Here is a 15,572-nt window from a genome sequence, read left to right on the forward strand (position 1 = left end):
TCCTTGTATTTTCTGTCTGTGTTTCCTCTGGATCTTTTTTCTAGGTGTTTACTTGTTTAATCTTAGCCTGTTTTTTTTGTTTTAGAATCTTCTTCCAGGTTCAGTGATTTTTGTTTTTCTGTTCATACTCAAGGATGAGACAATAGAAAAGCTGATGTCAAACTCTCTGTTCATGAGCAGAACTTGATTTTCTTTGGTATGATTAGGTAAGGCATCAATTATTATGCTGGGCAATCCCTCACTGCCTGATTTTAGAAATCACTGTAAATTTCTCTGTAGTAGAACACTTTGATTTTTAGGTGATAGTGTCTGTTGCCAAGCAGTTTATGTGTATAAGAGGTGTGGGTTGAGATTTTTGTATACAAAATTTCAGCCAGTTCTCCTATTTTAAGGAGCAAAACTTGCTCCCATTTTCATTTTGAGCCAGAGGACAGATTTATTTTAGATTTGTTGTAAAATAGAGAAATGGATTAAAATAGGAACCAGGTTTGAGACAAGGAGACTGGTTACAATATTTCAGTAATCTAGGTAAGGAATGATTAGCATTGCAGCTGTGGGAGAAGGAAATGCTGTACACATAAAAATAAATTAATAACACAGTCTTTAGGAATTTGTTGTCTATAAGGAAATGTGTTCTTCTAATGAAGATTAATTTGCATGGCTCTTTTTTTTTTTTTTTTTTTTTTTTTTTTGAAGAGCAATGAACTACATGACAAACAAAAGTATTACTTAAGACAGTCGGTCATTGACTTACAAACAAAACTTCAGGAGATGCAAATGGAGAGAGATGCCATGGCTGACATCAGGTTGGCATTTGTTACTGAAATTATTTGAAAATTTTACAATCTGTAGTAAAACTACTGTATGAGTATGAGTTTTATCACTATTATTTCTTTTCTTTCACTTATTTCATAGACGAAGGGAGAGTCAGTCCCAGGAGGATTTAAGAAATCAGCTTCAAAATACAGTTCATGAGCTTGAAGCTGCCAAATGCCTTAAGGAGGACATGCTGAAAGACAGCAACACACAGATAGAGCAGCTGAGAAAAATGATGCTTAGTCATGAAGGAGTGCTTCAAGAAATCCGATCCATCCTAGTTGACTTTGAAGAAGCCTCAGGCAAGAAAATATGTGAACACGACAGCATGTCTACTATGCACTTCCGCAGCTTGGGCTCAGCTATTAGTAAAATTCTAAGAGAATTAGACACAGAGATTTCTTATCTTAAAGGGAGGATATTTCCAGTAAGTGGTGAGAACACAACTTTAATTTTATATTAAAATGCATTTAAGAATGGTAGATATTTAGCCTGGTTAGGATGCTTGTGTCCCACATCACACTGTTGGGGTTCAATTCCTAGCTCCAGCTCCTGATTCCATCTTCCTGCTAATGTAGACCCTGGGAGGCAGTGATGATCGCTCAAGTAGTTGGATGATGGTTCAATTATCTGGGTTCCTGTCACTCCCATGGGAGACCTGGATTGAGTTCCCAGATCCTAGCTTTGTCCCAGCTGTTGTGTGCATGCATCTCTTCCTTTCTCCCTCCACCTCCCTTTTTCTCCCCCCATTCCATTCTCCCCCTTCTTTTATTTTTTTTTTATTTATTTTTTTTGACAGGCAGAGTGGACAGTGAGAGAGACAGAGAGAAAGGTCTTCCTTTGCCGTTGGTTCACCCTCCAATGGCCGCCGCGGCCGGCGCACCGCGCTGATCCAATGGCAGGAGCCAGAAGCCAGGTGCTTTTCCTGGTCTCCCATGGGGTGCAGGGCCCAAGCACCTGGGCCATCCTCCACTGCACTCCCTGGCCACAGCAGAGGGCTGGCCTGGAAGAGGGGCAACCAGGACAGAATCCGGCGCCCCGACTGGGACTAGAACCCGGTGTGCCGGCGCCGCAAGGCGGAGGATTAGCCTAGTGAGCCGCGGCGCCAGCCCATTCTCCCCCTTCTAACCTCTCCCTCTGCCTCTCTCTCTTCTCTCCCTCTGGCCCCCCAACTTCCTGTCTCAAATAATTAAATGCTTCAAAATGAATTAAGATTACCGTTAAGGATATAATTTTAAAGTTCTTAAAAGTAAGCCAAGATCTCATTTTTGTTCTCTGAAATAACAGAAGTTATTTATATAATCTCTCCTAATAAGAACTAGTTTGATTCACCTGTGTAGCTTCATTGAGTGTATGCTCAAAGTAAAAGATCCAAGAAGACATACTCATAGAATGTATTTGATTGTATTGTGTCTATTTGCATCTCTCCAAATCGTCTCTTTAGTTGAAAATCTCTAAGCTTTAGATTTCCTAGTGTGTAAATCATGTCTCTTTAAAAACCAGGTAGAAGATCAACTTGAAGCACTGAAATCTGAATCGCAGAGCAAAATAGAACTACTTCTTCAACAGCATCAAGATAGGTGAGTGTTGCAGCCATCACTGTAACTGGAATACCTGAGAGGAACTTCTAAGAAAGATAGGTTCATTTTGGCTTACAGTTTTGGAGGCTCTCATTCTAAGATTGGATGACCCCGTTAGTCTGGCATCTGATGAGGGCAGAATGCATGCAGAAGTATGAATCGTGTAGTGAGCCAGGAAGCAGACACAGGCAGCGCTGTCTAATATGACCAACTCTCTTTTGAGAACTACTTTCCAAGGGCAAGCCTGCTACCCCATGACCTAAAGACTTCCCCCTGGGCCCACTTCCTGGCTGCCATTATTAGATTAAGTCTCCGCCCTTAATCCATTGATCATTAGCATTAATCTTTTAAACATTAACATGAGACTTTGGGGTTTAAACATTGCATGAGTTTGCGGAGCCAAATTGTGTTTAAACTATAACAATAGGTTTTTGACTGAGGTATAAAAAGTCATATATGTTATTTGTTGTCTCTCATCCACAATTCCAAAATCTAAAAAGTTTTGAAACAGTTTTTTTCATCTCTTCACAACAAACTCATCTGTTAAAGAAAAAAATTGGGGGCTCGTGCTGTGGCATAGTAGATAAAGCCTCCACCTGCAGTGCCAGCATCCCATATGGGCACCTGTTCGAGTCCCGGCTGCTCCACTTCCAATCCAGCTCTCTGCTATGGTGTGGGAAAGTAGTAGAAGATGGCCCAAGTGCTTGGGCCCCTGCACCCATGAGGGAGACCCAGAAAAAGCTCCTGACTCCTGGCTTCAGACCAGCCCATCTCCGACCATTACAGCCATTTGGGGAGTGAACCAGCAGATAGGAAGACCTCTCTCTCTCTCTCTGTCTCTGCCTCTCTGTAACATGGCTTTTTTTTTTTTTTTTTTTTTTTTTTTTTGACAGGCAGAGTGGACAGTAAGAGAGAGAGACAGAGAGAAAGGTCTTCCTTTGCCGTTGGTTCACCCTCCAATGGCCGCTGCAGCCGGCACGCTGCGGCCGGCGCACCGTGCTGATACAATGGTAGGAGCCAGGTACTTCTCCTGGTCTCCCATGGGGTGCAGGGCCCAAGCACTTGGGCCATCCTCCACTGCACTCCCTGGCCACAGCAGAGAGCTGGCCTGGAAGAGGGGCAACCGGGACAGAATCCGGCGACCCGACCGGGATTAGAACCCGGTGTGCCGGCGCCACAAGGTGGAGGATTAGCCTAGTGAGCCACAGCGCCTCTCTGTAACTCGGCCTTTTGAATAAATAAATAATCTTTATTAAACAAATTTTTAAAATAGAAAAATTTTATGACACTTGTTAAAGTGGTAATGAAGACTTTATTCAAGACTCTAGCCATTGAGTTATGATAGAGGAGATATTAAGCTCAGCTCCCAATGTGCTAAAGACAAATGGAAACTTTTAGTCAAGTCAGGGCTTGAGGAATCAGTGGATGGAAAATTACTGAGACTTCAAGGGTAGGGTCTTAAGGGCAGTGAAGAAAGGGGATCTTGTTTCTTGCCTCATGTGAAAGAAGAATTTCCACACAGACAAGGTCGTGAGCAAAGCAAGATTTATTTGTCAGAAACCTCCTGTTGCAGCAGCCAGGAGAGAGGCTCCAAGAGAGGCAGACCCCAGGTGCTGGTGGAAGTGGAGTCTTTTAAGCACAATTTTTGGGGAAAAAAACAAAACAGCAGATAACAGTCAGTCAGAGGGTGGGGACAAAACCCATCAAAAGGCTGGATTTGTAATCCTGTGTATCCTGTCTAGCTTGCTTGTGATAAAACAAAAAGTCATCAGAAAGGTATGATTGGCAACTTCTCCTTTCTGTTTTGATAAACCCAAACTCAGAAGGGTAAGAACCACTACTTCCTTGCTATTCTTGTGATAAAACTGGAAGCTCAAGCATGGAATTTGGCACCTTCGTCTTGCTAAAGGTAACTTTTGGGGAGAAGCAAGCATTTTGCTCCCTCTTAAGGAGATTTCCCCTTTTCCTTATTCTGACCAGGACCGACCTAACTGCCTATTAGTTCATCTGCCTCCTCACAGGGGGATTCTTGCTAAAGGCAGATTAAGGTCTTAAATATCATAGTGTTGAATTTGGCAGATATCAAGGGTGGGAAGATTGTAGCTAAATTGACTTGGCAGGATTCTTGGTAAGACTGGACTGGGCTGGGGCTGACCACAGAATGGTGGGTTAAGGTGAAGGCCTAGTAGAAAAGAAGGCTAAGAGGGCCACCTAAAGTAGGGTTAGTGGGAGAGTGTTTGTCACTTAATTGCTGGCAAAAGCTAATGTAAAGCTTTTTATAGTCTTTATGGTTTAGTGGGAATATTTATAAGCTTATTGTTGCATTTCCAATATGCTTAGTTTATAGGGTATTTCCCTAGATTCAGTGGATGTGTCATATAATATATAATTATAATATAATATATAATATCATATATTATATATTATAATATATAACATTATAATATAATATATGAGCATGACAATAATATATAATATTGTCATATATATTGTCATATATAATATATATTATTTATATATAATATATAATATATACATTTTATATTATATATTATATAATATATAATTCTTGTAAAGATTTTTAAATTCTGAATTCTAAAACCTAGCTGTCTAAAGGATTTAGATAAAGGATTCTGGATTTGTTATAGACGCTTGTTATAAAACAAATAGCTTATATAAAGCCAAAGCAAAATACTAAATTTGAGAATGTTGAAAACAATTACTTTTTAAAAATAATTCTTAGTCATGTAATACCTTCTGTATCAAATAATGATCACTGTATTCTTTTTTGTAGGATTGAGCAGTTAATAAGTGAACATGAAGTTGAAATAACAGGGCTTACCGAGAAAGCTAGCAGTGCTCGAAGCCAAGCCAATAGTATCCAAAGTCAACTGGAAATCATTCAGTATGTGTGTCCTGGTGGTTTGAAATTGATAGTCATTTACCTTCATCTTAGATATTATTTAATTAGTTTCCGATTCTAATATCTTTTAGAAATCGCTTAGTAATTGATTCTGTAACAATTTGCACAATTCTGTAATTGTGGTAACACTATAACGAATAGAAAAATTACTACTAAACATATAGATAATATTACCTAACCATATAAAAAGTGGCATTGCAAGTATTTGGACTTTCTGGGATTAGCTGTTTTAAGTATTGTTTATGTTTCAACTGATAGGCTATAGCAAACACATATATAATATAAGCAGTCCTTAAAAAGTTCATGGAAGGTGCATATTATGAAAAAACTACATGGATTACAAATTTTTGCACCAAAATAAACTCATCTTTTAATTCTATGAGCTTCTTGAAATACTCTAATATATGTATATTAATAAAAATATATATGCATATACATTTTATAATTTGAATTGATATGTTAAAACTTTTCACTTGGACATTTGCAATCATACACACACACACACACACACACACACACACAATTGACCTCCTAAGTACCTATCATCTAGCTTCAGCAGTTAATTATTTGAGCTGAAGTTTTTCAGAAGCAGTTTTAGAAAATCAAGACTATTAACCCAATATTGCCATAAAAAGGAACTAGTGTCTAAAAGCTAGAGTACCATTAGGTTTCACACCTATTCTTAGTTTGCCATGTGTTTTTATTCCCCTTCTAAACCTTTCTTAGAGAACAAGCAAGAAACCAAAATTCCATGTATATGCGTCAGCTCAGTGATCTGGAATCCACTGTTTCTCAGCTACGTTCAGAATTAAGGGAAGCCAAAAGGATGTATGAAGACAAGGTGAGTTTAGGTTTTCCTGCTCTGCTTCCAGAGACTATTATACACAGAATCGATTTTATATTTTTAGTAATTTCCTTGAAAATGAGGAATCAAAGTAATAATTTCAAATTAAAAGCAGTTTATAAGCTGGAGTAAGGAAGAGGACATTAAATTATTTAATTTATAGATGGAGAATTTTTAAATTGTGTAGTCAAATTAATTCATTCTTAAAAAACATTTTTGTGTATTTGAAGTAAGGTTCTAAAAAACTTAAAGAAAAAACAGGGCGTGTGAATTACTTGTGTAGGGATTGACCTTGCCAGACACTTGCATACCAGCTAATTTCCCCCATCCCCCACTCTATGTTTTTGAAGCCTACTTTCTCCCTTACTCCAACTCCTAATCCTTAATCATGTTTCTAGCAAATTGAATGAATCTTAAGATAACGAAATTAATTAAATAAAAATTAGGAAAATGTCTTCCATCTCTCATCATGAGAATCCTCTTCAAATCAGATTTAACATTTAACATCCTGTTTTTTTTTCTTTCACTTTCTATAGCTGAAGAGAAGTTGTTTAGTACCATTCTATACCATTTATCCATAGCTTAGATTCTTGTTAAATTCAACCATTCGTAAAACAGTAAGGACTCCAAAGAATAAGCTAAGAGGCACTACTCAGAAGAGCTGTGTTCCTCATTCCCTGGGAGAAGGGCGTCCATAGCTCACTGTTTGCCTTGGGTGGTGTCAGTTTCCACCTGCCGTCCCAGTGTCCTGTTTTGTGAATGCTACTTCTCATCTCTCCAAAGTGTCCCAGTTTGAAAATTGAGTCTATATTTAGTCATTCTATCTATAAGAGACCCTTAGATTGTCGTGAGAGGCATTTTAGGTACAGTTCTAATCAATACTTTTAGTCAGTTTTTCACACCTTAGCTATTTGAATCATTAGGTTAAAAGAGTATAAATTGAAATTAATTCCCTTTATAAAATGAAATTAATTCTACAAGGAAAAAGCTGCATGTGGAAAATATTGAATATTCTAGCACTAATTCTTCCAGACATTTGCCATCCTTTGAGTAGTTCATTTCAATTGCCAGTCATTTTGGTGCTGCCACAGGAGGGGGCTCTCTCTCCTTGGTTCAAACATAAAAACTAGACTTCCATCTTTATCCCCCTAAGATGGGGATGTGAAATTTAGGCATAACTTTATTAAAGTGTAAGCAGTAAAGAGTGTCATGAAACTGTATAATGCCAGTAATAGCTTTGGCTTCTCTACAGCAGTGTCTTTCAGTCATTTTGATCCCCACCGACAGTATGAAACACATAAAGTTCCGTGATCCAGTACACACATGCACCTGAAGCAAGTTTCACAAAACAACATTTACCCGGTTACATGTGATGCTGACTGCGTTCTGTTGTCTCCAGGTGATGAGTGGAAGCTCACTGAATTAAATGCATGATTCGCCAGCAGGTTGCAGCTTCTATAGCACTGCTGCCTCTGTCGACCTCCTGGCACAGCTCCTAGCCTAAATCCTTGTAGCAGTCTTTTCGACCACAACCTTCTCCAAGCAACCTTGAGGGGCCTTAGACCGCTTAACGACTAGCCCCCAGAGACAGAAGCCCAAAGGGGCACATTTGCTCTTTTCTGCCTAAGGCCTGCTTCTTGTGTCCTGGTTTCTTTCTCAAACTGAGCTTTTCACCTGAAGATTCCTTGTCAGGAATGTCCATTCTGCCTGGGCAGACCAAGCCTCCCGGAAGTGTCATGACATGACCCTGAAGACAACAGCAGGATGGTCATGATTTCATGCAGTGGGAGGATGCCTTACTACTTGGACTCAGTGAAGGGAGGCATTTTGGCAGAAGTGAGAGTAGACAGTCTGACCACAAGAGAGGAGGTAGGAGAGCTGTTATAGCCTAACACAAGAGCTGATGTTCATTTTGAGAAGATTAAATATTCGTTGTTTATTAACAAACCATTGAAAAGCCACAAAATGCTAAATCCCAACTCACCTATGTTTTCTTACATGATTTGTCATTGCAGCTCTTCACTCTACTGTTTGGGAAAATGATCCCTCCATAAGTCTCACCCATTGTTTCCTGATTTGCATTTGTTCTGACATGTAGCGTCATGCTGATCAACTCTAAATCTGGGCATGGTGGGAAATTGTACTGAAATTTCCTCTAATGAATACAGAATCAGTTTCCGAGTTTTCATGAACATTTATCTCACTGGCATTGTGGAAGCATGAGCGTTGGTGAATGCAAATTTTTTATGTGACTGGTTTGGAGTCATGGACATGATATTAGACTCATTGTCTTATTTTACCTTAATGTAAATAGTGAATCAACAAGAACTTTGGCATCTTAAATAGTAAACAGTTCATAGAAATAATATCAGCTTAAGTAATTTTAATCTAGGTCACTGAGATTTATGGGAACGTGAACCTAATACAGTTGACACCTAGTTGATGGTTAACTGTAGTCAGGGAACACTGGGAGATGATGGTCACACTTGGCCTAAAATGGCGTTACTACATTTTGTAACCAGGGAGGGAAGATGAAGCAAATTAACCATAAGGATTGGGGCCGGCACTGTTTCCCAGCAGATTAAAGCCCTGGCCTGAGGTACCGGCATCCCATATGGGTGCCGGTTCTAGTCCCTGTTGCTCCTGTTCTGATCCAGCTCTCCGCTATGGCCTGGGATAGCAGTAGAAGATGGCCCAAGTCCTTGAGCCCCTGCACCCACGTGGGAGACCCAGAAGATACTCCTGGCTCCTGGCTCATGGCTCCTGGCTTTGGATTGGCGCAGCTCCAGCCGTTGCAGCTATCTGGGGAGTGAACCAGTGGATGGAAGACCTCTCTCTCTGTCTCGACCTCTCTCTGTAACTCTGTCTGGCAAATAAATAAAAATAAATCTTTAAAAAAAACATAAGGATTTTGTTTTAAGGTCATGAAAAAAAATGTATTGTTATGAAATGCTTTTGTTGTAATGAACTGAAATTCTTATTTTTTCATTTTCATATACTTTTTATTTGCTTATTGTTAAAGCCATAAAAATTTATTTATCACCACTGCTTCAGTGTACATTTTAGCATATACTGTCCAAATAATAAGAGGAGTAAAAGCTTCAGATAAAATAATATGTAATTACTGTGATTAAAAGTGAGATTCGTGTGAAAAGAAATTTAAGGGGTGTGTTGATACTACACATCAACATATTTTATGAGGGACAGTATTAATATTTTCTCCAGAGATCATATTCCTTCTTTGAAAAATTATTTAAAAATTGATGATATAAGAACTGAAGGAAACGTTTCAAACTGGAATGCATAAATTAAGAGAAAATTCGTTAGGAGGGTAATATTTCTCTTCAGATTACAGAAGTAGTTTCATATTGGTGAAAGTAGAAATTGTGTCACTAAGAAAATTGTAGAGTTAACTTTAGTAACTGACAAACATGTTTTCTTGTAATGCTGTTTTCTATTCTCTCTCCATTTTAGGAGAACCTCCAGAATTCCCCTTTACGAATTTGGACCAGTAGAAGCTGTCACTATTGACTCTGTAGATTTGGCTTTCCTCTTAACTTTCGCTTTTTGACAACAAAAATATCTCACAACCTTGACTCTAAGTTTATTTGTCCTACTTTGAGAGCAATTGGGGGCTGAACTTCATACTCAAAAAGTGAAGATTTGGCAGCACTGACTGGAGCCATGTACTCTGCAGGAAGATTCCGTGCGAGCTTCTGCCTGGCTCTGCCGGGGCCCCTCTGTGCTGACCTGCAGCGTCCCTTATGACCCACCCCATAGCTGTGCCTGTCTGAGCACAGGAGAAACAAAACAGCACCAAAAGCAAAGTCAGCTAACACCCTATGATTTGGTGTGATTGATAATAAATATCTCTAAAATCAGTGTGAGATTAGAATGTGATCCCAGTACTCACTTGTCCAGTGAGCCGAACCAAAAACAGATTCTTAGATGGTGAAAGGGAAAACCAGTGCTGCTATCTAAAAAGAAAAGAAAAAGCCGTACTTCATCTCAGATGTCCGTATTTATTCTGGACACTTACAAAGGCTTTCCTTATGGTGTTTGCAGCTGTATCAGCTCAGCTGCTACTTCAATGGCTTTCCCTTTCACTCTCCATTTATCTTTTTGATTGATTAATATTAATGTTTCTACTCTAAAAAGTGAAAGGTAAAAGCAGAGCTATAGCAGCTGAGTCAGTACTGACAACTACGAACAGTGTTCCCGCGGGGACTGGAGGAACTTCTGATACCTAATAAACACATGGAAAGAGGAGATTTGGCTCTTTCTTCTTTCTCCTTCTTTCCTTCCTTCTTTTTTCTTTCAAATGGGTCTTCTAGATTCTTCCATAATGTTTAATATTATGATAATCATTCAGAATTCTAATTTACTTTTCAAAGTTGACACAAAATTGCATGTGTTACCAGCGATGTGGGATACTTTGATACTTGTATATCCATCTGTAATGTTTACATCAGGGGAAGCATATCTGTGTCTCACCAACAACTTATCATTGGCTTGTGTTTAAGACATTAAAAATCCTTTCTTCTGTGCTTTTCAAAAATGAACACTTTTAGTATTTAGTCACCCTAAAATGCAGTAAATCAGCAGAACTTACTTCTGCCGTTACTCTTGTTGCCCCTTGATCAGCGTCTCTACCTTTTCCTCCCCCAATTCCTCAGCCCAGAATGGTTAAGAAATAAAAACAGACATAAAATAGCAAATCTTAGTTTAAGCTTTTAAAGCACATATATAAATACTTTCCTTACCCAAGGATGGAAATAGCTTATGCCGGGCTATGAATAGAAAATGTTAAATGATTAACTCAAATTGAAAGTATACATGCGACAGTTATAGCTCAAAATGCAGGTAAAAAACAGATTTTCAGCTTTGTCAACATTGTTCTTTTTGTGTAAAAACAGTAGTAGGAACAGAGTTGAAAGGAATATACAAGATATCATCTACAATACTTTTTTCAAATTATTTATGAAAAACATTGAGAGTCAGAGGTTGTATGACAGAACGTGGACCAGAACCTGAGTGCTTAACTCTTTGGTCCTGACCCCACTGCCCCTCTGACCACATCGTCTGTCCACGCCTTGCCAAGTGAACACCGTAACTGCATAACAATAAAAGCTTGTAGTTCTTCCCCAAGTATTCTTCATATGTGTACTGACTTAGTCCTTCCTGATAATAACAGAACTAAAGGCATTACATCAACCAGTGTTGTTTATTCATTTTCCCCAGGTCGTTATTTGCATTAAAATGTTGAATGTTTATGTTTGTTTTTTCTAGGAAATCACTTTAATTAGAAACCTATAATATTATGTGCATCTAATTCTGTGAAGTACTTTTTTATGTGTAACACAAAATCAAGTACAAAGTAGTTTAAAAATATATCCTTGTAAATATTAGTCTATTCTGTTCTCTGTAGGCTGTGATACTATGCATCAATAAACATGAAACTAATAATACTGTATTAGTGCCTTCTTAAGTTACCTATGTGTGTATAGATAGATAATGTTATACACTTATGCTGATTTATCAGAGATAGTTATGTATGTATGTATATATATACAGGAGGTTCAGAAAACTCATGGAAAGTGCATATTGTGGAAAAAAAACTCTCCATAAATTTCACTCTTTTCTTTTTCCCAAAATAAACTTTTTTAACTCCATCATCTATGAACTTTGTGAAATACCCTTGAATAGTATTTTTTAATATGTGTTGAATTAATAAATGAAGATCTGAAAGGAAAGTCAAAGTAAAAAGTGGAAAGTCATTTGTCTTGGTCATCTATTCTCTCATTTAAAATATGTAATCATTGTGCAATATCCAAACCAACTTTCATTCTCGATATAGTGGAATTGGAAACCCACTAAGCAAATGCCTTAGATGTCAGAGGGAATATGTTGCATTTATGCAAATATGAAAGATTTCTCATTACTGTAAAGTGGATGATGAAATAGTATTATAGATACCACAGTTAAAGATGGGCTATCAGTATATAACACTAAGTATCAACATGTTATTATTATTTTAATATCTTATCTGTTACATTATCATGTGACTCAGCTGAAACCCAAAGCTAGGTGTCCGTAGCCCGAGATTTTAGTCTGCCCCTAGAGGGTGAGAGCTGGGTGAACAGTGTCAACACTGTTAACAGTGCGGCAGCCTCTGTCCTCTGCTGGAGCTACTGCAGGCTGAGAAATTGAGGAAAGGAAACGTCTGGCACCCCTGCAGTGGTACTGTTAGTACAGAAGAGTAAATCTCTCTCCCTATTCAAACAGGTCAAACAACTGCCCTGACTTGAGAGGAAAATACACGTTTAACAGTTCTTTAAATTGGAACTCTTATCCCTGTTTTGTAGCTGAGGAAAATGAGGATTGGAAAATCAGTTGTTCAATATGTGTATTGTCCAAAAACGTGTGTGTGTGTATGTGCGCACACACTCACCCTTTCAAAATAGTTACTCTAAAATGATATAACAGTAGTTACTCCTGTTATTATCCTTTATTCTTTTACATCAAATTCCTTCAATTATTAGCACTGATATTCTGAATTGATACAGTTCATTTGTATGCAGTTGTATATAGAATACAGTTTATTTTTATATGCTCAGTAGCGTGGTGTTCATACCAATCAAGATTCTATAACCCTCGAATTAGAGAACAAATGTTCACAGAAAATCTTGAATGGAATAAAAGTAAGAAAGACTTGTGTATAGACAGTGCCCAAATCCAATAGTACTCAGTATTTCATTTTGGCTAATTTCCCTGGATACCTCCTACATAGATCTTAATTCTAGAATACTTTGCAAAATATATCACAATAAACTTTTACTTGCGTCCCCAAATAATACCATTTGTTTTCCAAAGACTATTTCCTGTGGCCTTGACATGGTCTCACTGCTGTGTCTGCGTTTTCCTTTTAGATAGAGGAACTGGAGAAGCAGCTAGTCCTTGCCAGCTCAGAGCTAACGGAAGCACGCAGCGAACGTGACCAGTTCAGTCAGGAGTCCGGAAACCTGGACGATCAGCTTCAAAAGCTGTTGGTAAGACTGTGCGCTCAGATGCGGATGAGACTGATTCTGGGAAGGCTTTCACCAAGCTAGTTTCATTTATGAAAGGGCAGATGGTACACAGTGTTTGTATACACTCACAGTAGACCATCCTGACCCTGTTCAAGTTTTGCTCATAAAGATATTCTGTGTACTTCCTCTTTTTTTCTCAGCAGCGCTGTTATGGTGTTAGATAAGGAGATCGGGCCGGTGCTGTGGCGCAGCGGGTTAAAGCCCAGCCTGCAGTGCCGGCATCCCATATGGGTTCTGGTTTGTGTCCCGGCTGCTCCTCTTCCAATCCCACTCTCTGCTATGGCCTGGGAAAGCAGTGGAAGATGGCCCAAGTCCTTGGGCCCCTGAACCCCATGTGGGAGACCCGGAGGAAGCTCCTGGCTCCTCGCTTAAGATCAGCTCAGCTCTGGCCATTGCAGTCATTTGGCGAGTGAACCAGAGGAATGAAAGACCTCTCTCTCTTTCTGTCTCTGGCTCCACCTCTCTGTAACTCTGTCTTTCAAATAAATAAAATAAATCTCAAAAAAAAAGAGATCTGCAGACCACTGCAGACTTTGAGTTAGGTGCTGAAAGTTAGGTACTCAAGCCACGTTAAGTGTATTCCTTGTTCAGCCAAATCACATTGAGAACACATACAAATTCTGTATATAGAAATTCTTACTGGAAGATCGGGGGACACTATTTTACAAAGAAAAAGGCAATGGTGTTGTGACACAGGTTGAGAATTTTCCTGATCCCAAGTACTCGGGACCAGAGTAGTTTGGACTTTGGATTTTTCAGGTTCTAGAATATTTATTTGCATATACCTAATGAGCTATCTCTGGGGTGGGATCCAAGTGTGAACATGAAATTCATTTATGTTTGAAATGCACCTTCTACATGTAGCTCAAAGGTAATTTTGCACAAAATGTTTAATGCATCTGTGTTTTGCCTGTGGCCCATTCACCACATGAAGTCAGGTGTGGAGGTTCCCACTAGTAACATCATGCTAGTGCTCAAGAATGTTCAGCTCTTTCTTGGAATACTTAGGATTTTCAGATTAAGGAAATACACTACTAGTGAGGATCCTGTTAGAGCTGCTGCATGCTGAGAGCTTTAGGTACCCCTTGATGTGCTCTCAGTGGTACGGCAGAAGTTCCTCTCCCTACCAAACCCTGTTCTAAGCTAAGGGGCTCCAGGGGGTGTGGTGCATGGAGAGCCGACCACCGCGTGTGGACAGCTAAGGGGCTCCAAGCGGTGTGGTGGATGGAGCCGACCACCGCGTGTGGACAGCTAAGGCAGCTAAGGGGCTCCAGAGGGTGTGGTGGATAGAGAGCCGACCACTGCGTGTGGACAGCTAAGGGGCTCCAGGAGGTGTGGTGGATGGAGAGCCGACCACCGCGTATGGACAGCTAAGGGGCTCCAGGGGGTGTGGTGGATGGAGAGCCGACCACCGCGTGTGGACAGCTGTAAGCCTCAGGAGAACCTTCTTTTCTGGACATGTTGCATATTTCTCAGCATTATCAGGCCTAATTTGAAAATCTTGCAGATCAAGTTTTCCTGGTTACCACCGTGGCTCCTCAGTACCTTCCCCCGGAGCAGGCTGTCATCTTTCTAGTTCCTAGAAACTCTGGTTTCTCCTCTCCCAGTCTTTCCTGTACATGCTGCCACATTCATCTTTCTGAAATCCTGCCCCGATTACGTCACTCACCCAGAGTACTCCCTCTAAAGTCATGGTCCCTCCCTCTCGAGACTCTGTCCCTGAGCCGGCCTCTGCTTTCCTTTCCAGCCCTTTCTCTCCCACTGCCCCACGCAAACCACACCTGCTCCTTCCTCATCTCTGCACCTCCACATTGTTCTCAAGTGCAACTCAAATGTAACTCATGTGATCCAGAGGCATTTTAATCCTTCAGTTGAGATGCACTCTACTCTGCCTTAGATCTGTCCCTTTAATGAAACACTCGCAGCTGTCAAATCTGTGTGTTTCACTCTGAGAGTCCTTTGGAGGGCGCTGTGTCTCTGTTTCTCCTACTCTATGTACAGTTTTTGCTCATAGTAAACCCTGACCGTGAGGTGACTTTCTTCGTAGCCAACTGCTACTCCAGTCCTAGCATTGGCCACTGTTCTGCCATTTCTGAAGCATGGATTGAATTACTGTAGTTATTTAAGCTTTGAGCATGTCCTTACTGCAGAAGCACATTTGATGTGAAGCATGATGTCTGTTAGGAAATTGAAGACTAAGAACAGAATGACCTTGTAAATCGACTGTCTGCTGTACTTTTCTTTTCATTCTGTTTTTTGAGGTCTGGTCTCTGGAGGTTGACTTACACTGCTCAGAATTTTAAGTATGCAAAATGTTAACT

At 39.7% G+C, this 15,572-nt stretch overlaps 1 protein-coding gene across 5 annotated transcripts in view; it reads left to right on the forward strand.

Annotated features, from left to right (window-relative positions):
• Positions 1–15,572, forward strand: part of CCDC158 (coiled-coil domain containing 158) — an 89,458-nt gene that overhangs the window by 32,875 nt on the left and 41,011 nt on the right. For 3 of the 5 annotated variants that reach the window (XM_051819665.3, XM_051819664.3, XM_051819666.3), the window contains 6 exons: positions 697–806; positions 916–1,243; positions 2,320–2,396; positions 5,191–5,301; positions 6,046–6,160; positions 13,093–13,212. In XM_051819665.3, the coding sequence (XP_051675625.3) occupies positions 697–806; positions 916–1,243; positions 2,320–2,396; positions 5,191–5,301; positions 6,046–6,160; positions 13,093–13,212 (861 nt within the window). Of the gene's footprint in view, positions 1–120; positions 207–696; positions 807–915; positions 1,244–2,319; positions 2,397–5,190; positions 5,302–6,045; positions 6,161–13,092; positions 13,213–15,572 lie in introns of those variants that run through there. The other 2 variants (XM_089303211.1, XM_089303210.1) reach the window with 2 other exon arrangements.

This window comes from Oryctolagus cuniculus, chromosome 8 (genome assembly GCF_051225735.1).
Source record: "Oryctolagus cuniculus isolate XC-2025 breed Fujian yellow rabbit chromosome 8, ASM5122573v1, whole genome shotgun sequence".
Taxonomy (NCBI): domain Eukaryota; kingdom Metazoa; phylum Chordata; class Mammalia; order Lagomorpha; family Leporidae; genus Oryctolagus; species Oryctolagus cuniculus.